Source organism: Sturnus vulgaris, chromosome 3, assembly GCF_052056855.1.
Source record: "Sturnus vulgaris isolate bStuVul1 chromosome 3, bStuVul1.hap1, whole genome shotgun sequence".
Classification (NCBI taxonomy): domain Eukaryota; kingdom Metazoa; phylum Chordata; class Aves; order Passeriformes; family Sturnidae; genus Sturnus; species Sturnus vulgaris.
In genome coordinates, this window is record NC_142245.1 from 37,931,544 (window position 1) to 37,954,549 (window position 23,006).

Genomic DNA, 23,006 nt, shown 5'->3' on the forward strand with positions numbered 1-23,006 from the left:
TTATGATAAATTTTTGTAAAAAAATAATTGCGAGAGCTAAGAGAAGTTAACTAGTTCAAACTACAGAGTGTACTGTTGTGTATGAACTAATACAAAACAGTTTGTGAGAGACATTAAGGAATTACCAGTATTGTAAAATATGAGCAATAGCTTTTGCCTCGCACTGTGTTAGAAATGTGATTTTTTAAATAAGCAGTTTTTTAGTTGGTGCCATGCCAACCGATTTTAATCTAGAAATCTTCTGTAATCATTTCTGTTATTCTTTTATTATTGATTAGGATCAAAGCATTTCGAACCCTCCAAGAAGCTCTCAAGTGCAACTATGAGCACTGGCAAATATGGGAGAACTATCTTCTCACCAGTACTGACGTTGGAGAGTTTTCAGAAGCAATTAAAGCTTATCACCGGCTCATGGACTTAAGAGAAAAGTACAAGGATACACAGGTGGGGAAATTTTCATATTTAGTCATCCTATATGTTCACTAATTTTTGCTCTGAGACAGAGAGATTGCTGATAGCTGCTGGTAGTAGTATCAGTAATGATAGTGCACATGCCAATGAAGTTATATAGGCAAGTGATTTAAGTTTTGGAGATCTGAACTCTAAGAATAAATATTTAAAGTGAAATGGGACAAATCTGAAAACCTTTGCATCCAGATTGAATCAGACTTTGTGAAAGGACACACACGAGCCTTGCAGTTTTAAGACTTATTTTTCTTTTTATATAAAATGCAGTGCATAATTCCATCTTTCCATACTGTTCCTGCATATCTCAGTATCAGAAATAATATAAATTATTTTCTTGAAAGAAAGGGAAGCTTTTCCCATGTGTTGGAAAATTCCACAAATGAGCCTTTGAAAGTAAACTGAATGCATTACGGTCATAATACTGATTCTTAATGAACAAAACGAAGAAAAATAAAAGAGATATTTTGCTCATCTTTCACCGTAATTTAGTTAAGGTCAGTTAAATTTTGTGTTTGTAAAGGTATGCTCTGGACAAAATCTAGAGAAACTACCTTAGCAGCTTCAGCTGGGATGTTACCTTCCTGAAACCAGGTTCTGATCCAAGCAGGGTTCTGCACACTCAGTGAAATTAGCAAGGTGAATCTGAAAGGCAAGCCAAAGAATCTCTCAAGGAGAATAATAAAACACCTCCAAGAGCCTTTGCAAAATTAGCAGATCTGGTTGAAGGGCTTATGAGCTCTTAGGGAGATTGTGTAGTACCAGGGTAAGAGGAACCAGCTGCTGCTGCTTATGGATCCCAGGGGTATGTTTTGTTTCATGTCCCATAAAAAGAGAAAAAAGTAGCTTTCCTGGATCTTGGGAGTGATGAGGAGAGAGAGCAGATATAATTGGTTACAATTGTGGAAACATCTCATATGGTGATAGGGGGCTGGGGTGTTAAATACTTTTTTCACATTACTTTTTAATAACAAATTGTACATGAGTGCAATACTTATCACTAGTAAAGCCAGTCATGCACAGGACAACATTTTGTATTAATAAAATCTTTCAGGTTTGGTATAGCTAAACATTAAACATTAGCATTAAAGAGTGTCAATGGAAAACTGTACTATATATGGTAAAGATTAGTGTGTTTGGCAGCTAGAGTGCTGTAGTTCTGGTAGGGCCTGTCGTGGAGCATCTTGTAGATGGTTGGCTTTTTTAAATGAATTTTTTTCTCGACTGTTACTTAAAATAGCAGTTTTAGGGGTGGTCTGTATTATTTTAAACAGACTGACAGCTGACTAGGAATAGAGGTTCCTACATATATTTGCCCATTTGAGATATTTTGAGATGATACAGATGCCTTTTACTGTTATTTGTCAAATTTTATGTAATGTATTTTATTAAAGGATTTGAGGATATTGCTTGTATTACATTTCTATTTTTGTTCCATAACTTTTTTTCGTCTTGTTCTCATACAACTTTTATAACTTTTGCAGAAGTATATATGCTATCTTTCCTAAATTCTTTTTACTACTTAATTTTAACTTTGGCTTCTGATATGTGAAGTGTTTGATGGGTTTCGTTGTAGCTTCTAATACAGTTCCTCCTCAATTAGGAGGAATTTAGTAGTTGCCAAGAAAAACCTCAGAGCCTGATTAGAGAATTTCAGGCTTGAAACAATTATCTTACAAAGAAGAGAAGAGTATTTCCATAGCAAAACAAAGAAGTAGATAAAAATAAAAGCTTCTGCTGAAATTGTTTACACAGTTCAACATTAATTGGTGAGCCTCTCCTTTTTTCCAACTGAACTGTTTTAAATAGGGATGATCTATAACCATCTTGTGCAATTGTATTTTGACAATGTGAAATCATGAACATGAGTAAATGAAAATATACAGCATTGTTTTCATTCGACGTAGTATGATCTTCTCTCAGGTTATATTTAGTATTTGTAGTCATCATAGATTTTAATTGATAGTGGTGAGAAACAAGGTAGGAATTTAAAAAAAAATAAATATGCACAGGACTGGAAGAAACAAGTTGAGTCATTGATTCCAGTTCCTTGTGAAAACCAACTGCTTTTAGCATAGTCATTGTTGCAGAGTACCCCTTGTGAGACTGAATGTATCAATTACAAGTGTGCAATTTGAAATGCCCTTAATTTCTATAGTTACATCAGACTTTTAAAATTTTATTTCAGAATAGCATGAAGTCATATTTTTAAATCACTGATTTCTTCTAATAATCGTAAAGCATTCAGATTCTTATTGGTGATTTCTGTTAGGCCATTGTTGTTCTTTGTGACAGTCTTCTGAGTACAGCACACAAATTTGGGAAATTTTGCTTCTGTGCTGTTCTAGTTATTTAACATTACTATCCCTTTGGCAAAGGTTCTGAGGTCATGATATCATGAAACTTGAAGATACGTATGCACTGATTCTGTGGATGGAACTGAACAAGGAAGAGCTAAAGGGCTCTTTATAAATGAGCAACAATGCAGTAAAAGATTACAGCAAAGGACAGTTTCAAAAGTCTCAGTTTGCTAGCATTGTGTGTAAATGTTAAAAGCACTTTCTTACCTTCCCCCCTTACTGGTTCTTAAAATTCTTCATATTTCCATGTATATTTAATGTTCACAAAGCTAAGAAATATACCTGGAAAACCTTCAATACATGTGTTACATAATAAAATATAAAAGCTAACTGAATTATCAGTGGTTTCCACTAGTAAATCAGTCACTGAAAAGTACCTAAGGAGAAAGCCTTACCTATTATAACCATCAATTTGATCTCTGAATGATTGGTATGAGCTAGTAAATGTACCTGGAACATTTCTGCAACTCCTGATTATAGTACTTTCCATCACATGTGTGCTTGTGGAAGTAATCACCTTTTTTTGCTTGGAATGTTGAAGTACTGTGAATGACTAAGTTATTTTGTGGTTGGAAAAACTGTTTAGATATACTGTTTCAGAAACCATATCTTCGTTGTGTGCTGTCAAAGATTATGAATACAGGAGTATGGACAAAGACTTTGCAATTCTGTGCTATTGAGATTCTAACAAAGTTTTTCTGGTACCCATTCCATCAAGTAACATCCTCATTTCAGCCATTCGTGTTGCCAAACCATTTCTAACAAAAGGCCACAAGAGCATGTTCCAAGGAGATTTTGAGAAGTGAGGATAGGAATTAATAATTCCTGGAGCTCTACTTCATTTAAATAGCTCACTAATGACAGTTGTCTTTATTATAAAACCCTTAATTTGGAACGGGAATAGGGAGAGTTCACAGACTGCAGGTTTGTCATTTTGGATCTGTTATCTGGGGGTTCTCACCTTTCTTGGGCACCGTCAAGATTGATTAGTGAAGCATCTAAAAATGATTTGACCAAGAGAATTTTTATAATAAAGGAGTTGTTTGGAGAACAATTGTGAAATGAGAGTAACTGATGAAAATCACAGCATTTATAAATTCCTTGGTTTATTTCTAAGGTTTTGTCTCACAATGTCTTTTGTTCAGTTTGTAGTTAACACATTATTCACAAAAGCAAAGGAGAAAGAGGAATGCAGATGGTGTGATGTCATACTAAACATGAACTCTGGTCATATGGAGCCCAGTTCATTAAAAGAGGCATGAAAAAAAAACAGCCAACCAAAAAAATCCTTACTGCTTGTTTGGGATCTTGTGCCAACAGAGCCTTGCTCTAATTGTATGTATGACAGTTTAAAATCTCTCAAAAATAGAAATTTTAACATTTATGGCAACCTAAATGCAAAGCTCTGTTACACTGCTGATACTTTTGGATGATTACAGTTCACTTGCAGTTTGAAATAACTTTATTTAACGAGTATGCACAACCAAGTAGCATTAATGATTCATTACTGTTTAATGGACCCTTTAATCTGGGTCTTGACACTAGTTTCATTTTAACTGCTGTAGTGCCAAAGCTTACATGATGGATTACTAAAAAAGGAAATTGATTATTATGATACAAGTGTAAGTGAATCCAGGACTTTATGGGAATAGAAGTAATTTTACAGTTGCTACATCCTCCAGATTAAGGAAACACTTTTTCTTCATGTACAAACAAAATATAATTGGCTTTAAAACTTTTGATGATTATATATGATATTCACATGAACTAACATTTTGGACTTTGATTAACAGTTTTGTTAAACTGAGAAGTCTATTGAGAAGTACATACACCTATGTATGAATCCTGAAGACCAGTTCTAGTTCCTTGTCAGAAGAGAACATAGTTTGTTTTTTTCTTGCACCTCTTATGTTTTTTTATTACAGTGCTGTAGTAGTGGAAATATCAACATTTGCTGGTGTTTTTCTAGAAACCCATTATAGAAGACCTGGTTAATGATGTGGTTTGGTGCCTTTTCTTCCAAATCATGAATATAAATGAATTTCAGAACTTTTAGACTAATTAATAGTTGATCATATTTTCTGTTCTCTTAAGTGACTCTTAAGAGATCTTGAAAAGAAGGAACTGTCAGTTTGTGATATCATTTTATAAGGAGTGTATCAAATGCTGTGGTTTTGGGGGTACAAGAGGGGAACTGTTTAACTCATTTTTAGATGTTACTGTGATACCATTAGTTCTGAAAAGATACCAGGTACATTTATATTTGTTTTCACTTCTTATATTACTTAGATCTATTTAATAAAATTATCAGCCATTTTGATTGATTTGGGTTGTTCTGCCAAGAATTTTCTATATCTGATAAAACTCACTATTTTTTGAAATACATTTTGAGTCATTCTATAGAAGAAATGTTATTTTTTGAAAGTGGCATCACAAATGCTAAACTTTTATTCTAAGTGTTTTCATTCTAAGTGTAATATACTTTGATACTGTCACAATTTCTGCATTACTTTCTGCTGGTGAACTGCATCTTGATTTGTGAGGATGCATCCTATTCTACTTCTAGTAGAGCAGTGGTGTATTTGTAGGGTTTGCAGCTATTCACAGGTCATCTTTGAAGTTAATTTTATTTTTATCTTGATATTAATATTGCTATGAGTGTGATTTTATTGTGATAGTGTCACGTGGACAAAAGCGTTGAAACATTAAAGTTGCCAAATGAAAGGCTCACAAGTTAGGAAGTACCAGCATGAAGGTGTTTGTGCAATTCTTACTGGCCTGTCTTGAATGCAAGCCTGGTGAAACTTTCATTTTGTTTTCATCCTTATTTCTTCCCCAGTCTCTGTCTCATGCACTGTACAGGATGGGCATTGCTCACTTGATAAGCCACAGCTTTTCTGGAATTTATTTTCTTCTATTTCATCGTATGATCTACTGCCTTGATTTACATTTGCTGATTCTTATTTTGCTGAGAAGAAATGGAGGCAAAGTCACACTGTTTTCTAGTTTTCAATGTCCAGTTTGGGACAAAAAGACTGGCATAATATAGCATTTTTTACATGCAAAACCAAGCTCCCACCAGCAGCTCCACATGCTCCACCTGCATTTCTGCAGATCAGATGCAGATCAGATCATTCTGAAGTGATTCAAAAAGTATGGCCACTCATGAGTACTTGTAAAAGAGTTTGATGGTGATTTGACTAGTAATTCACCAGGAGTGCATTAAAGACAGAGATTCCCAAGGTGGTATTCCATTGCCTTCCAGTTTCCATCTTATCCACTGTACATCTTTCACTTTCTGCAGGTGTAAAAAACTGTTTGTTCCATTACCTGAATTAATTTGGCTCAGCCTGTTTACTGATCTTTTTATAACTGTATTGGAAGGTAAAAATAGCTATAAGCTATTTTCTGCTATAATTTCCTTTACCTAAATATCTGTCTTAGATTTTTGGCCGCTTCACCTTCACCAACATAGAATCCTATAGATGAGATTTAAATGAGTTGAATTACTCTATGGATTCCTTAGTAAATTCTGTATTTGTCATATGGCACAATCATTAATAGAGACCACATTTCATTAATAAAATATTACTGATAACATTATATATACTGATGTTGGTTTGAGTTGAAATAACAACTCTCTCCTGCCTCTTTTTTAAGGTACTGGCTATTCTGGTCAGAGCAGTAGTGGATGGTCTGGCAGATCGTGCTGGAGAGGTATCAAGTGGATTGAAAGGGAAACTGCAAGAGCTCTTGGGCAGAGTCACTTCACGAGTGACAAATGATGGGGCAATCTGGAGACTTTATGCTCAACTTTATGGAAATGGAGAGAATGATAGTGGTGAAGATATTGAAAAGGTAAGAACTATAATGCTATAGTAGGACATGCTCCTGTTCCAGGCCTGTTTTGCTTTAATGTTTTTATAAGCTCATTGTCTTTTCTTCCTGTTCTTACAGCACACGTTTTTCTTAAATACAACAGAAGCAAGATGTTTGACATCAGTTTTCTTCAAAAAAAATCTTCTTTTTTTACCAGTGTTTCACTTCAAAACATCCTATCACAGCATATATGTATTGTCCTGAATTTGTATTCTGAAACTTTTCTTGGCAACAGTCTGATGTCTAGAATCAAATGGTGGTGTGGGTTTGGCTTTTTTCAAATTGAAATTTTTGATTCTGAAGATAGGATATTGCAGCTTCTGAAAAAAAAAAAAGGGATCTTAAAGGTGCAATCCAGTAGTGGCATAAGTCATCTGTGTTCTTTGCAATCACTGAGGGAAAGTGCACTTAAAATAATCTAACAGTTAGAGTACCCAGAGTAGAAATTTTTTGTCCTTAGTTAGCTTAAAATGGAATTAAATAATGCTATTTAATTCTTAGTCTGTTGAACCATTGGTTTCTCTTTACCCATCACTGTTTTTGTTATGTTAACTTCCATTTCTTGTCCTTATCACTTCCCAAGGAATTAAGTTGATTGGGTTTCCAGAAAAACCACTCTGCACTGCTAGAAGTATTTACTTTGTTGTATGCTGGAGTGTGCTTCAAAAAGTTCATATAGCCTTGCACAGTTCAAAAATAATTAAGGGTTATCAGATCTTCACTGAAGTTGAAAACACACAAGGTCAGCATTCAGTATGTGTTCTCCAATGGGGTATGCCTTTGGCCTGGTTAAAAAATGCCTCTCTGGAGGATTGCTTATGTCAAGCAATGAAGATGGTTAGACTACAAATTGTATTCCTGTGGGCTTAAATTTATAATCATTTATGCCTTGCTCTTTGTCTCTTTGTGTTCTGCCCTGTGAAGAGCCTTGTTTAGTCATTGCTAGTGTCTATTATACCTCCAATTCCTCCCTTTTGTCTTCCCTGTTTTTCTTTACAGCTGAACAGTAAAAGGGATTTGGCCTATTTAGAATGCAGAAGTACAGACACTGCAATATCCTGTAATATATCCTCAAATTCTTACTCAGACATGCAAAGCAGAAAAGGCCCTGTCTATACTATGAATGTAATCAATTCAGAATCTGGTTACATCATGATATTTTTAACTAACCCAGTTAAAAACATGGTTTCAATTTGTACAGTAGACAGTACATTAACTGTGTTTCCTAATCAGACTGGTTGTGGAACACACAATCCAGCTTGTCCTGTGAGATCAAATGATGTTTATAAATACTTAAGGTATTCTTACATGTGTATCCAAATATCCTGGTATGACAGTACCATAGATCCAGATCATAAAAGAGCCAAACTGCCTACATCCACAGCATATATTAATTTAAATTGTAAAAATTAATTTGTAACCAAATAATCACTGATTTCTGATATCATATTATGAAGTAAGAATGATAAAACCTGTATTAATTTGCTTTGCTGCCACAAGCAGCATCATGGGTCAGTCAGATATTCAGTGAATATAACCATATCTTTAGAAAAATTCTAGATGTATTATCAGTGTGCCACCCACATTTATTAGGCAAAAGGTCAGTGAATTCTAAAAGGACATTATTTACTATACTGTGGCACCAAAGGACAAAGAGATGGGAATAAGCCTTTAAAAGTGTCATGCACCTCCTTACAAATGTAGGGTTTGACCTTTACTCCATGCCCTTCCATTCTGCACCTTATTTAATGCAGGTTTAATTATATTTAACCAATTTTGTTCCTAACACTGAATTTGAAAGAACAGTCTTGTATGTCTGGCTATTGTAAAAGAGTGTCTTGGCTGCTGGGGTTTTTTACTTTTCTGCTCTGCTGAATACATCTGAAGCCACATGAATCACTGGGGTCTACAGTTAGAATTCACAGCAGTGCTTTGTAAATTGAATCAAAGATTTGCAAGTTAGGAGTGTAAAACTACTGAAGTGTTGGGTTTGTGGTTCTGTTTTGGAGCTTTTTCCTTTAGCTTAGCATATATTTACTCTGACGCTTCAATATATCTGAACTGTCACCTCATTCCGTACTCCTTTCTTCCCTGTACTGAATGCAGTCCAGTCCACACCTTTCCCACTGAGCAATCTTCCCAGCCTTCAAGTTTCCTGCTGATCCATCCCAGGCTATGAATCCCTTCTGTTCCTTGAACTTTCCCCAGCTCATAACTGTTTCCTTTCAGGATAAATCCAGGTTCCAGGAGTGCAAACAAACAGCCCACAAGACTTTGAATTCTTTCCTCTCCTTGACATCTGTCAGCAAAACCCCCCTAATTTGCTGCTCTGACTCAGACACATGCAGACTGAAATCAGACTGCTGTAAAAACTGTTGTTCCTTTTCTTAGAAATTCTTGCCTCTTCTTGTCAGAACTACTACCAGTTATAACCTAGGTTATTATGAAAAATAATTCACTCTCGTTTGACTTAATATCCCTTTATTGCCATTTACAGCAGCATGAGCAGTTCAGTCACCTGTGCCAAAATGATTGGAACTCTGGTGGGAGAGAAAGGTGGAAGCTTCTGAGGTGACAACCCTCAAAATCAGAAGTCTTTACTGTGCTCATGTATATGTACCACACTGAAATTTTTTTATTCTTTTACATTATACTTAAACTCTTTAAAATGTAACCAGAGTTGTCATTGAACTAAGCTGTGTAATTTTTGCCATGTATTTGTTTCATGTTTTTGATGCTGTAGACAGAAAACAAAATTTAAAAGCAAAAATTAATTTCTTCTGCTAAAATTATTTTTCCCCTTAATGGGACCCTCCTCCCATATTCTTTACATTTTTTTTTCCTGTTTACACTGAGAACCAGAGCAGTATGGCAACTAATAGCTGCATCTGTAAAATGCGTATTTCCCAAGATTACAGATACAGGAAGAAAGCTTTGATGTATTCAATTATAATTTTTTGAGATCTGAATTTGCTGTTTGAGGTGTGAATGCAAGTATTTCTCTGTTTTTCATGTGCATTTAATTATGATGACTTGGCAAATATGGGTCACATCCATCAGTCTAGACAGATGTTTAAAAGATAAAAATTAGACACATGTTACTTTATATGCTTCTCATACTTGAGCTACAGTGTTGGTGAAGAACATCTGTGTTACAGCTGGCGCTTACTGCTGCAGAGGAGGACGCTACTCCAACTCACAGGAAATCAAGTATAGCAAAGAGATTCATTTTCTGGCTTCACCACTAATTTTGTAGATGCTTAAAAACTAATTTAGTCTCCCAGTTGATTTTCTGACATACTAATAATTTTTTTTTCCTCCTTGCAGTCACTGCAGTATCTCACTAAGGCACATAAATGTGAAATTCAATCAAGTGATTGGGAGAAAGATGTTTCTTCTTTTAAGGAAGTGGTGAAAGGAGCCATAGAGATTGCACATGGTATGTTCTACCTGAAAAGGACTTTTATTTTTCATAAAGAGTGTAATAAATGTTTATTAGGCTTAGTGGCAAAATAATACTCTGCTTTACCTGTTATATTTTTTCCTGCTACTGGGAGTCCTGTAATAGAGAGTATCATCCTGATACTGCATACAAAAATATACTTGGAATGAGGCAGAAATTGTGTAGGGTGAGTCAGTAAACATATGACTGGTTGACATGGAATCAATTAATTTCATGATCTAGCAATTTCATAATGCAAGTGAAAATGTGCCTGCAGATCATCTCAGTCCTTAGATCATCACATAAATTGTTTGATTGAGAGTGCCAGTAAGGAAATGAATGAAACTTAGTAAGATTATTCCCTGTTCCATGATACTTATGTTCAAGAAGGATACAGATACCTGTTGTGTTTAGAGTCATCTTCTCAAAATTACTTGGTGGTTTTTTTTTTTCCTTTGTGTTTTTTTGAGGGGGATATTACATTTAAAATTGTCTGTGGAAGGTATCAAGATCTTTAATTAAATGTTTCTGTTCAAAAATTATTGCTAGAGTGGTAATGCTTTTTGGTTTTGGGGTCCTTCTGTATTTGGATTCTAGTGGCTATAAAATGCAGCAAGAACAAATCTAATCGTCAGGAAGCTTTGCAGATACTTTCTTCAGCTCGGCTCAACTTACGTGGCTTGTCATCCAAGGCAAAGGTAGGAATGTTTGAAAGGTAGGAATTTTTGTTTGAAGCCTAGGAATCTTTGGTCTGTTGCCAGAATTTCTCTGTTTTGAATCAATTATAGATCAATAATACCTGCCTGTCTCAGTGCATCATCAGGTGAATGTTCGTCTCTATGCTGTTAAGGATTCCAGTTATGAGTAAACTTTTATTTTCCTTCTTCCTGCTAGGCTTTGATTACAATACTAGTCTAAGAGGCAGCATTGACATTTTAGAGTAAAGTAGAATTTTACTTAAAATGCTGGGCAAACAGATTTGAGTGTTTGAAAGCAATCAGTCGTTTCAAAGACCTGCTTTTAATGTGAGTAGTCATGGGATAAACTAGGCAGTCTCAGAAAAAATGTATCAAAACATGCAGAAAAGACCCAGATGTGTCAAGATTGCTTTGCATCACTTGGAGTGTACTAAAAAGAGTTATTTATAAAAAGGCAGAACTAATTTTTAATCTGGTTTTTGTGGATACCCTACCAATTCAGATATCAATTACTTGAAAAAGTCACTGTATTTGAATCTTACTTCTTCTATTAAAATGCACATTTTGTCTTAAGAGGGATTCTTCCTGTGTGTGGAGGGGACTTAGCAACTGTGCATCAGAGAGCTGGAGTTTTATAATGTGTGCTTATGTTACAAAGTGTTGATTCATCATCAGTGTGCTAAACTTGGCTCATTTTGTCTTAAGTCCTTTAATTTTAAGGATAAAAGCCTAGGAAAATCGCATTAGCAAACACAAGCTGGATCTGTAATTCAGCTTTTAGATATAGGCATAGGTAAGACTTTCGAATGTGTTGAAAAAAGAGAAATATGTTTTGCTGTTACTCACAAAATATGATAGACTGAGTGTAACTGTAGAAAAAGCACTAATAAATTATATATAAATTATATGGCACAAATTATATGAATACAAGTACAGGTAACTTATATTATGAAAGATCATGTGATATCTGAAAGATTAAAAAAATATGGGTCTAGTAGATTCTATTTTAAGTTCCGAAGGCACCAATTAAATGAACATCTATATTATTGGCAGCTAATGTTTTTATGGTACTTCTGAGCAAACTGTCCTATTAGAAATGAAGCATTTTATGTGAACTCACTGGTTTTGCATCCCTTCCAAGATGCTGTCTTACTTTTAATTTGAAGTCATTGAATTTTCAAAGTGTGTTGTAGTTTAAAATCTCAGTCATCTTCTGTCAGATCCTATGCACAAACAGTTTAGCACTGTTTATGCTTGTCCAAGCTTGACTGCATCTACTTTTGCTGTCCTGTGAGTCAATATTAGTGTGGGGTTTTTTTTTTCATTTTTAATTTCAGCTGAAAGAAGCACTTAAAACACGGGCTAAAAGCAGACTAACTAGTTAAGATTTCAGAAGGAATAAAAGAACAGTGAAAATAACTGATAAAATAAAAGATAAAAATTCCAAAATTTTGTATTCAGGACATGCAATTGGAGCAAATCAGTAGAACAGGTGAAACAATGTCACTGATTCCAGGATCTCGGTCTCTTGATGCTTGAGCTCCTGTGTTGTGCCAGACTCAGGAAGCACCCCCAATGTTCCGAAGGCTGCAGACCAGAAATGTGCTGCTACTGGGCTCTTTTCTGTCCAGGGCCTGCTGGGCAGTCACATGCTGTGCAAATAGCACAGTGGGCACTCATCTGGTCCTTGTCCCGATACATGTTTTGGATCTGACAGGTGGGGTCTTTGAAAAAAAAGAGGAAGGTTATGAAGATGCATTGTAAATGCTTGCAATGTGGGCACTGTTTTGAGGAAACTTGGGGCACAAAGCCCAAAGAATGATGGTGCTTGAAACTTCCCCAGGCTGTCTCTAGCTGAATAGATTTCTCAAACTGTGTGTAGAGGAGGGAAAAAAAAAAAAAGAGAGAGAAAATAATTTTATCATCCTGATTTATTTAGCTGTCTTACCAGAAAGAACCAAACTTTTCTGTCACACTCCCAGTGTGCAGTTTTTGGGCTGAAAGTCAAAGAAGTGTCTGTACTTGTAGCACGAACATGTTCCTATTTTTGTGTAAGATGTTCCGTGTTTCAGTGACAACATTGTTTTGAGGCACAGTGAATACCTTGGTTCAAGCCTTTTAAGTACATTTTTGTTTATATACATATCTGTATTATCCCATTATGTTTTGATGATATAATGATGTACAAATGTATTCCAGAGGAACTTTTGTTTTCTTAGTTTGTTTTTGTCCCTAAATGTAAGCTTTGTGTTTGTGTCAAATGAAGTGTGAATCATTCTCCCTTTACATGATGAAGGGGGAAACATGTTTGGGTGTTCCCCCCACACCATGTTTTTGTGTAGAGGTACCTCACACAGTCTCAGTATTAAATAGATGCAGATTATGATTGCTCATGAGTTAATTGCTTTTTTTGTTTGTTTCTGTTAATGTCTTAAGGTCCTTAAGAACAATCTATTTTTATTACTCTGTAGTGTTTTGTTTCCTCTGGTATAACTTAGTTACACTCAGGTGAATGCCTCCACCCATGCATGTCAAATGGGAAAAAATACTTATTTGAGTTTTTGGAGAAAATGAAGCAATAGAGTATGACACTAGGGAAAATGATCATTAAAATTCACAACCCGTTTGTCAGCAGGTGGGCTTATAAACTGCAGTGACAGAATGTGTGAGATGTTCTTCTAATTTGAGTTTCATGAAAAAGTCCTTTACTTTCAGTGGAATCAGGACTCAGCACAGGTAGTCAGGTCAGAGCAGAAATCCCATGTTCCCAGGAGGATTTGACCCTTTTAGCACAATGTCAGGTGTGTGGCACAGATTTCAGGTCAATATGCAGGATATATGTCTATGTGTGTATATAACGTCTGTTTATTAGCCACAAAATGGCCTTTTCTTAGAGAGAAACCATCATAGTTTACAAAATTATCAAAAGCAGTATAGAGATGATGAGCTTCCTGTGTTTTGACTAGCCCCTGAAAGAGAGAAACTGTCTGTATCTTTTAAAGGTATTTATTTATAAAGTACTTACACGCATTTCCTTTTGTTGTGCAGCAACTTTTCATAGATGTAACAAGTAATGAGGTTCACAGTGAGATAGCTGATGAGGTGACAGCTATGGACAACATGATTGCTGAACTTCAGGAGCTGAGCAACCAGCTGAGAGACCAATGCTGACATACGGACCAAATTTCGGGGCAGGATGATGATAATGACATGTTTCTTTTGCCACTGCTTTTGCTGATGAAATGGTAACAATTCTCAGGCAACAACACTCTCAATAAACACTTCTGTACAGTGCTGTTCTTGTGGTCATCTCTTTTCAAAAGTTCCGGCTGCCTTTTAAGATTCTTTCTTACCTGGTCCCACTGTCTTATTGTCTTACCAAGTTGGATGTTTTGGTTCTTCAGCCTCAGATTTCCTGGAAGAGAGCTGCTGATGTTCGTAAGGTGATTTTGGAGGATTAGTTCTGCCTGCTCCGTCCACCTTGGTGCTGGGATGCTGGAGGATGCCCCACCCAGGTGGGGGATGAGGGGAGGTGCTGGTCTGGGAGATGAAAGAAGCAAGGAGCAGAGGTGGGAGCTGAGCCCAGCCTCATTTTAATTCAGAGTTGCTTACAGGGTGGGAGTGGGGTCCAGAGAGCAAGAATTTAGTATTTTTTGTTCTTCAGATAATACAGTTCAAGTGGAAGGCTGTTTGTTGCATTAGCATTTGCAAACAGTTATTACTTAAAGCAGTATTGGTTTATTGAATATACATAACTTGTGTCTCATGGGCAATAAACTGGTACTTCATTTGGGCCTTTTATAGGCAGGGAGATTTCTCCCCACTGAGGCAGTAATAAAACTGCAGTCTAATCTAAAATACTTACATCTGACTAGACCCAAGTGTCTTATTTTCATCTAGACTATATTGCATGGTTTCATTTTTCAGCATCTTTGCTACTGCTCTTCTTAAAATAAGATTTTTTCAGGGTTTTCCAGAAACCTGAGTTTCTGAGAATTCCCTCACATATATGGTTTTGACTTGCTCCTCCCTATGAGAGTGGTGTGATTATCTATATTCTGGCTTTGTACAGTCTGTGGTATGATCTGATGCTGAATGGTAAGAATTTTCTCCCTGAAGAGAAAGCCAGAGGGTACAAGTAAACCAAACAATTACTTGGATTTGAAGCAGCAGTACATGCATGTTAATTTGGTAATTGGTCACATGAGGTTCCTACAGAAATTGCCAGCTTAATAATAAGTTTACCTGCTAGTGAAGGATAGCTGGCTCCAAAACACCTCTTTGTTGAAATTGCCCAGAAATAGAGGAGACATTAAAGGTTTTGCAGAGGGAGTTCGCTTTAGCTGCTCCCATTTTGCTTATACATATATTAAAGAGTCCACCTGACTGAAAAAATAAAAAAGGGCTGAGAGTTTTGTGCCAGACTAGCACTACTGCCATCTTTTTGATATGTCATTATGTTTTGATGTGACTTAGCCTTATTCACTAAGGAAAAGAAAGTATCTTTAAAACTATATTGTTCCCAGCATTAAGTTTTTTTAGGAAGAAAGGGTTTAAGTGTGGAATAGTTCAGTGGCAGAAAAATCTTCAATTTTTATAGTAATCTTATGTCAAATTTTAAACCAGAATTATATCTCATGATTAGCTTGAAAACATGAGATTTGAATTCAGTTGTCTTGATTTAAAAGACAGTAATTCTATTGAGTCTACCCGAGACACTTTTATAGCTGCAGTTTGGCGGTGCAGAACATGAAGCCGGAATTATTTTTGTGTAATGGTTTCTGCCTAGCATTTAAAAAAGATAAATGGAAAGTTAACACTTCATGTGGAATATTAGAAGTCTATGAAAAACACTTCAAGTCCTTTCCCTTTGATTTTTGTTCTTTTGAGAATTCTTCTTCTTTCTTTGCCTAAGGTGGTCAAGTGAAAAAGTCATTCTGCTCTTTCAGTGTCTTTTCCTTACAGTGCTTCTTCACACGTTTTCTCAGCCCAGATCTTTTCCCCGTTTGCCTCCTTATCTTAGTAGATGCATGGAATGTAAGCAGCTTTGTCTTTCACCTAATATAGGGAGAGCCCAGTGACAACAGACGGGGTGTTCCTGTAGAGTGGGATGGCTAGTGTTACAACAGCACATCAGTTTTCCTGTCACAATAGTGTAATAGAGGGGAGATGTCTGCAGAGACTCATAAATACATAACTTAAATATGCAATGGCAATATACATGGTGTGAAAGATGGCAAGGCAGGAGCTGACTCATCATTAAGGAGTCTGGCTTTTCAGAGCACATAATGATGCCAGAAGACCTCAGCCACTTTATCAATGAGACTGAACACCTGATGTAAATCTCTCTCCCAGGTATGTACTTGCTACCTCTTCCTGTGTATTGGTGGTGTTTTCATCTTCCTCAGGTACAAGGTGATCCCATACTGTTTCTTTGGAGATCATCACAGGCCTTTTAAAACTTACCAGACACAAAAACCATGTCAGTTTTGTATAGTACTGACTTTCTGTGTTGATGCCATCAGCATTTGGTTCAGAATAGCTTTAGGAGACCATTGTCACGAAGACAATGTTTCTGTAAAAGCTCTGGCTGTCAAAGAAAATCTGGCTGGTACTGAAAGAGGAAGAATCATTTCCTAAACAGACCAGACTTTTCAGCTCTCCATTTTACAGGGAGCATCTGTCTTCTTACTTGGATAACTCTCATGACAACTGCAGAATCCTTAAGAGTTTAGAAAAACTGAACAGTCCTTTCCTGATACAGTTGTCACATCTGCAAATACCTTTATAACCCCTCTGTTACTTTCAAAGCTCTTTGTACAGCACATGCTACCAATTATTAATTAGTGTAGCATGGACTCGATTAAGAAATATGTTGCAGGAATGGCTTACTGTTCACAGTAGAACTTCAGGTACTTTCCGATCTTTTTTGTCTTTCTGACTTGAGAAGTGTTGGGGTTTCCCCCTTTTGATATCTGTCTGTCATTAGAGTTAATGTGGTGTGACATCGAGGTAAAACAGATGAGTCTAGATTTTTCAACTTCTACCAACCCAGACAGGGAAAGCAACTGTCTCAGAGTTTTGAAGATGAGTATAAGCCAGGAAGTATGATGTGTATGTATGAAAAAGAATTAATTTCCATGGTCTAAAGGGGTTTGTTATTTTGTCGTTGACCTAATATGGTTCAACACATGATGCATTTTTAGCCCCTGGTGGTTAGAACCCAGGGAAGATCATCTGATTCACCCAAAGGGCTGTGTCGGGCTGGGTGTGGTACTAAAAGTTTTTTTTGGAGTTGGGACATTACTCATGAGCTGAAGTGAATGTCCTTTGGGCTGGTGGGGCCACACTGACTCAGGCAGGTCATCCCAAGTACAGGCCAGTAAACGCTGTGTTCCATGTCACATTGTCCTCGGTGTTCTTCCACTACACTGACTGGTACATTCAGAAATGCAGGTAGCTCTCATCCCATCATTCAGGCAGAGCTCTGTACTAAAATTATGGAAAGAAATAAAACTTTGATTAATTTTTCAGTTCTACAAATGGTGCATGTTTTATATCAAATACAGAGGACACATTTACAAGATCAGCTTTCAGATGTGTACATACATTGGTTAAAATTATGCCTTTTCAAAATAAATCAGGAAGAATAAAAGCACAGGTATTAATTTTACCCTGCATTAGAGAAGCTGTAAAGTCTCTGAAATTATTTTGACTTAGCTCTTCTGTTCAGTATTTCTATCTCAATATCAGTGACTGACAGTACAGATGGACATAATGTATTTCAGGAGATGAAAGGAAGCTAAACAAACTCATTCTATTTCCAGAGGAATACAAACTAAAATAATATACAAGTACCTAATTTTTTCTTCATCTGCATTCATGCAGAGCTCTGAACCAGAAGTGCATACAAAATAGGGAAAAGGTAACAGCTGATAGGGTACAACTTGGGTTCTCTGAACTTAAAAATAAACTGGAATTTGATAGGAAATACCTTACTGTAAAGAAGAAAAGATTGCCATCAACTGTATGGAGTTGCTTTCAGTATGATTACTCAAACTAAGTGCTTTGTGTTTCAAAAATTATTTTTAAAAATTATTTTATTTTTTTGTTTATTTTGTGTCTATATATTTGTGGCCTGTATATATAAATACATAAACATGCATATGCATATATAGAATCTTGTGTGTCACAGAAACAGTTACTAATTCTGAAGATGTAAGAGCTACATTTACAGAAAGGTACATCTCATGAAAGCTGTATGCATTACAGAGACCGGAAATCAGACCAGATGCAGGAAAGTCATTCCTGTACATTTTAAATGTGTTTCAGGCATAAGACTTGCCTGATATAAGGTGAATTTCACAAGTTACTGGCAATAAAATATTTACATTTATACAAAACCAAATGTAATACTGCAGTAGGGTAAGTTTTCTCAGTATTCAGGAGTACTTAAAAATAGATAGGTTTCAATCAACCAGTAGCTTATTCAGGCATGTGCTCAAATATAGTAGCTGCATTCATTAGACAAACATTTCTACTAATCCTTCAGCTACACTAATAAAAGAGTCATCCTTTATGGGCTGAGTGTAGTAGTACAGGGTTCTCTTTTTAACTACTAACATCCTTTAAAGACCAAGGTCTGATCATTATTAGTGACAGTATTTGTTTTTCAGCAAATGAGTTGAAAATTGGGAACTTAACAGCATGTTGTTAGAATTCCTTACTGAAAATGGAGACAACCTTGCTTTTGGGAGCAGCTTATATGATGTAGCTAAGGTGAATTTTTTTCTGCTCTTTAAACAAAGCAAGTCATCAGACAAGAGCAGCAATGTTCTTTTTGGACTTTTTGGTTTGTTTTGTTTTACTATTTTTATAGAATTTATCCTTTCACTCTCACTTTTGCATTTTTGACTTTCCTTTGCACTTTTGATTCCCTTAAGGCAAAAAAAAAGTAAGTCTGTGTATTCAGGCTCTCTTCACTGAGCAAGACAAGGATGCCAAGTTAAGTAATTGCTGCTCTTCTCTGTTGGGTTAGATGAAAGATGTGTTCCAAATGTAATCCACTAATACCAATATAAATCTAAAATTAACCTCTGCAACAACAGAGTGGTTTAGGATTAAAAATCTATGTTAAATTATTCTGCTTTCTTTACAGAACTGTTTTCCAAGTTAACCTAAGTATGAATCTCCGTTTTTCTGTTTCCAGTTTGCTCTGACCTGAATGTTTTCTCAGAACACACCAAGAACCTTTTCATCACCAGTGATGTCATATGTCCCTTCTCAGTTTTTTTTTTCCTATTTATTTTAAACCTCAGTGACCTGTGAGTCAACTACAGGAGTTCTGGGCCAAAAATCAGTGTAACAAACCAGCCAAAGATGTACCAGCCAACAGCCATGCTGGGATTTAACAGCATGAAGATCTTCAAAACTACAAGTTAGCCTATTAATGACATCACTGCTGAAATGAAGCAGCTACATTTCTAAAGTTGCTCTTAGAAGTTAACCCCTACAGTTCAGCTCTTTTCCATTGTCATCTCTAAATGAGCATCATATTCTTTCTGTCTTAAGTACAATGATTACATCCACTTCCAAGGATTTTTCCTGCTTAGGAACTGTTTTTCTAATTTTTATAGTTCTTTGTGTGCTTCTGCCTCACAGCAATTTCATTTTGTCCCTTTCCAGCAGTACTATCTCACCGTCCCCTCCCTGTAATCTCTCTTCCCTGCTTCTTTCAGGTTTGTCAATGAGGTCTTTATAGGAAAGATGCTAGCAAGGACCTTAAGATTGCCATTACTGTAGAGAGTAGCTGGCAGTAGCATGAAAATTTTAATTTGTAGTGAGATAAGAGTTACTTGAAGGAGTGGGAAAAGGGCATTTTCTCCCTCTGTCTTGGCTGAGCCCCTTGGGAATGAGACAGAGAGCAAGAACCTTTATGTTTAAGGGGAGTTAAGAGCACCACGAGTGTTTGCCAGAAAACTCCGACTATGGAGGAAGAACAGCAACCCAGAGATGGTGATGATGGTCCCTGTGGAACTGCTGAAACAAGGAAAAAAAGATTAGCTCTCTTCATCAGACAGGAAAGCAAAGTAAAAGTTGGAGCAGTAAATAAGCAGAACATATATTGCCAGAGGGAAATGGCAGACCAACCAGAAGTAACAGATGCAGCTGGAGAGAAAAGTAAGTCATGGTTTGGCAATAGCCTGAAGTTAAAAGAACCAACTTCCAGGTGCAAACACCAGTGTACTGCAGGATTTGTAACAGCCCATGTGGTCTGAGGGATTGTCTGTCAGGGAATGCTCCAGAGGTACCTGCAATTTTTTAACTTGTTTTATTTGTAGCAATCCATCTTCCATGGTTCAGGTTTTGGTATTGTCAATGCTATCACCTCCTGTTAGAGAAATTTTTAATTTGACTGTAAATTCTATGCAGTCCTAAAGCCAGGCATAGTTAACACAGTGTCAATCAGTCTGCATTTTCTGTTTGCAAGTGAAAAACAGGCAAGTAATTCATAAGCTTGGCAAGCTACTAAATTAGATAATTGTTGTAATCTTAACTTATTGTCATGCTAAACAGACGAGGGTTTTTAGCTGAAGTATGTCTTTCATTTGGTCTTGCAAGGGTTTTTACTGTCCTTTTTTTATTTCTAAAAAAGCTGATAGGTGGACAAAGCCAGTTGTAAAGGATAGATGTAGAATAACCTACACCATTTCAAATAGAACTTTAAATTGAGTTCTGTGTAATTTAAAAATTAATGGAGGAAGGAGAAAAAAGTAACTGGCCTGTGGAAACAATGTGAAAAGTGAAGTCCATAAAATGAAATGAAGCAGTGATAGTACATAGAACACACAGTGTTGTGATGCCATTCACAGGTGGCACAGGCACTGGGATACTTGCTGCAGCCTGCACGTGCTGTTTCACTGCAGAAAGTTATCAAATACAGATTCTGGTATGTTCCGAAACAGAACTGTAGCCAACTTCCGGCAAGCTATTAATCAGGAGGATTGGCACTGAGGTAAGTAGGATTTTTCCAAGTTTCCTGAACATTTTGGAAAAGATTCAATCTCCTGAGGTTAAGCCTTTGCTTACCCTGTTTCCTCGATATCTTGTGTCTATTATACTCTTGAGTGCCTCACTCTCTTGGGTAAAACCAAGAGTTTTCTGCTTTGACTGGGTTACACCAACTGCGTAACGTACTGCAGGTATTGCAGTAGAACACACAAGCACACATGTCTCTTGTTTGTAGTGATCCTCCTTCTGCCTCGAGGCAAAGCAAAGCAATCTGGAATGTTCTGCTTCCCAAGGTAACATGTCTGAAACTGTAGGGTTTTTTTTTTCCTAGTTTATCATTCCTGCACATGAATGCTGCCACCTGCTACTGCAGTGCTTGAGTGCCTGCTGCATAATATCACTGGCTTTAACCAAGTTTCTTGTGGATATCATGGGAGCTTTTGATTTATGCTCTTTCAAGCATTCTGCCTGAGGCTAAATTTTAGAGTTTCTGGTTAAGGTTTTATTATTTCCATGAGGTTTAACTGAGTGAAAATGATACCAGTTTTGTGAATACCATGGTGGGGTGATTTGTTTGTTGGTTTGGTTTCTAAAAGGAAAGTTTAGCAATTTTTTTTTTTTTTTCTAAAAGCAGTTGAGTCCTGTGTTGTTTTGCTGGCAATGCCTTTAGCTGAGTGACCAGTTTGATGCTACATGGGGAAGCTTGGGGGGCTGAGCCAAGGAACTTTGGAACGTATTTAGATCTTTTCTGGACATTTTCTCATACATTCATATTAGAAGATTGCAAATTATTTCTGTTTTTCATATAAGTCTGTTTCTTGAGAAAGTATTGGGAAAGCAATGAAAGTACCTTACTGTGACAACCGTGAACACAACTGGGATACGTTGTCACATCCTGCCTGCGCGTGTTTTGGATATAGTGCAGATATACTTACCTTTCAAGGCATAAATCCAAAGGAAAACCTGATATCCTCCCTTATGCTGCTTGTTGCTGTAATGGCATTTCTACAACAAGGTTCTGCATCAGTGAAAACAAATGGGTTTGTATTATGGGATGGCAAGGTAGTATCTGTGCAGACAAGCAATTGCATTTGAGTTGTTAAAAGCATTCATGTTTTGATTTATTGTCACTGAAATTTAATCTAGGGTGTTTTGGTTTATTCCTTTGGACTTTCTCTCTGAGACTTCTAGTGAAAATATTTCACCACCACTTCAGGAATGGAGCAGCAGTGTTATTTTGATCTGTCAAATGCAGAGGCCGTGAACTTCCCCTGAGAAACTTGGTGAAACAGCCTTTCTACTCACTTGGGGATTTGTAGTGTAAAGAATGCTTCCTAAAACTGAGGCCTCACAGTTTAAAACAGTAGCTCTCATAACTTGTTCTTCATGTTAGCCTGATTTGTTTGCATATTCTTGTTGGATGCAGTGGAGAAAAGTTACCTCTGTGTCTGTATAGATTTATCAGCCATATAGTAAGAACAGTATCCTTGAAAAAGTAGTGATTCTTCAAACCTTCTTAAACATAGTCTTGTCAGACCTTAAATATGCCTTTTTGCAAGCTTAAATGTGTTGAGGCTTTGTGACTATTTCAAAACCTGTTTGGAAAAATAATTAAATATAAAATGTAGAGATTTAAGAGGAAAATATCTGAAATAATACTAGACTTTTTAAACATGTAAAATCCCCACAGCAGTCATGCATCTATTTGACAGAAGCTTAAAAATAACGTTGGCTGTAATGCTTGGCAAAATTGTGTATGTGCGAGGGCACGTATGTGTGCGGGTTTGTGCCTTTTAAAGGCGAACAATGCTAACATGTCTTTACAAATTACTGTCCCATTTGCTCTTGATACCATCAGTGATCTCAGAGCAGCTCTGGAGATGGTGTTTAATTGTGGCAGAATTAGGGCATGGGTATAAAATTGTTTTATAAGTCTCACTCGTAAATATTGACTGTAGTGCAGCCATGGGGTGGGAGGGTTTAGGAGATGGGGGTTGGGAGATCTCAGGGCTCAGCTCTGTGCCTGCGGTTGGAGAGGATGATGTAGCAATACTCTCACTAAGAAGCCCAGTTAAGAGAGATTTGAATTATTCTTTGGACTTTTCTCATTTACAAACAAAATCTAGATACAAATATGCACACGCTCTCCTT

General features: G+C 36.6%; 1 protein-coding gene across 11 annotated transcripts in view; it reads left to right on the plus strand.

Annotated features, from left to right (window-relative positions):
* Positions 1–23,006, plus strand: part of TTC27 (tetratricopeptide repeat domain 27) — a 157,098-nt gene that overhangs the window by 100,451 nt on the left and 33,641 nt on the right. For 9 of the 11 annotated variants that reach the window (XR_015802287.1, XR_015802291.1, XR_015802288.1 and 6 more), the window contains exons 16-21: positions 279–444; positions 6,486–6,683; positions 10,032–10,143; positions 10,744–10,844; positions 13,893–14,089; positions 14,249–14,413. Coding sequence is in view for 1 of the 11 variants with exons in the window: in XM_014876407.2 (XP_014731893.2) it covers positions 279–444; positions 6,486–6,683; positions 10,032–10,143; positions 10,744–10,844; positions 13,893–14,015 (700 nt within the window). In the remaining 10 variants the exon portion in view is untranslated. Of the gene's footprint in view, positions 1–278; positions 445–6,485; positions 6,684–10,031; positions 10,144–10,743; positions 10,845–13,892; positions 14,141–14,248; positions 14,414–23,006 lie in introns of those variants that run through there. The other 2 variants (XR_015802284.1, XM_014876407.2) reach the window with 2 other exon arrangements.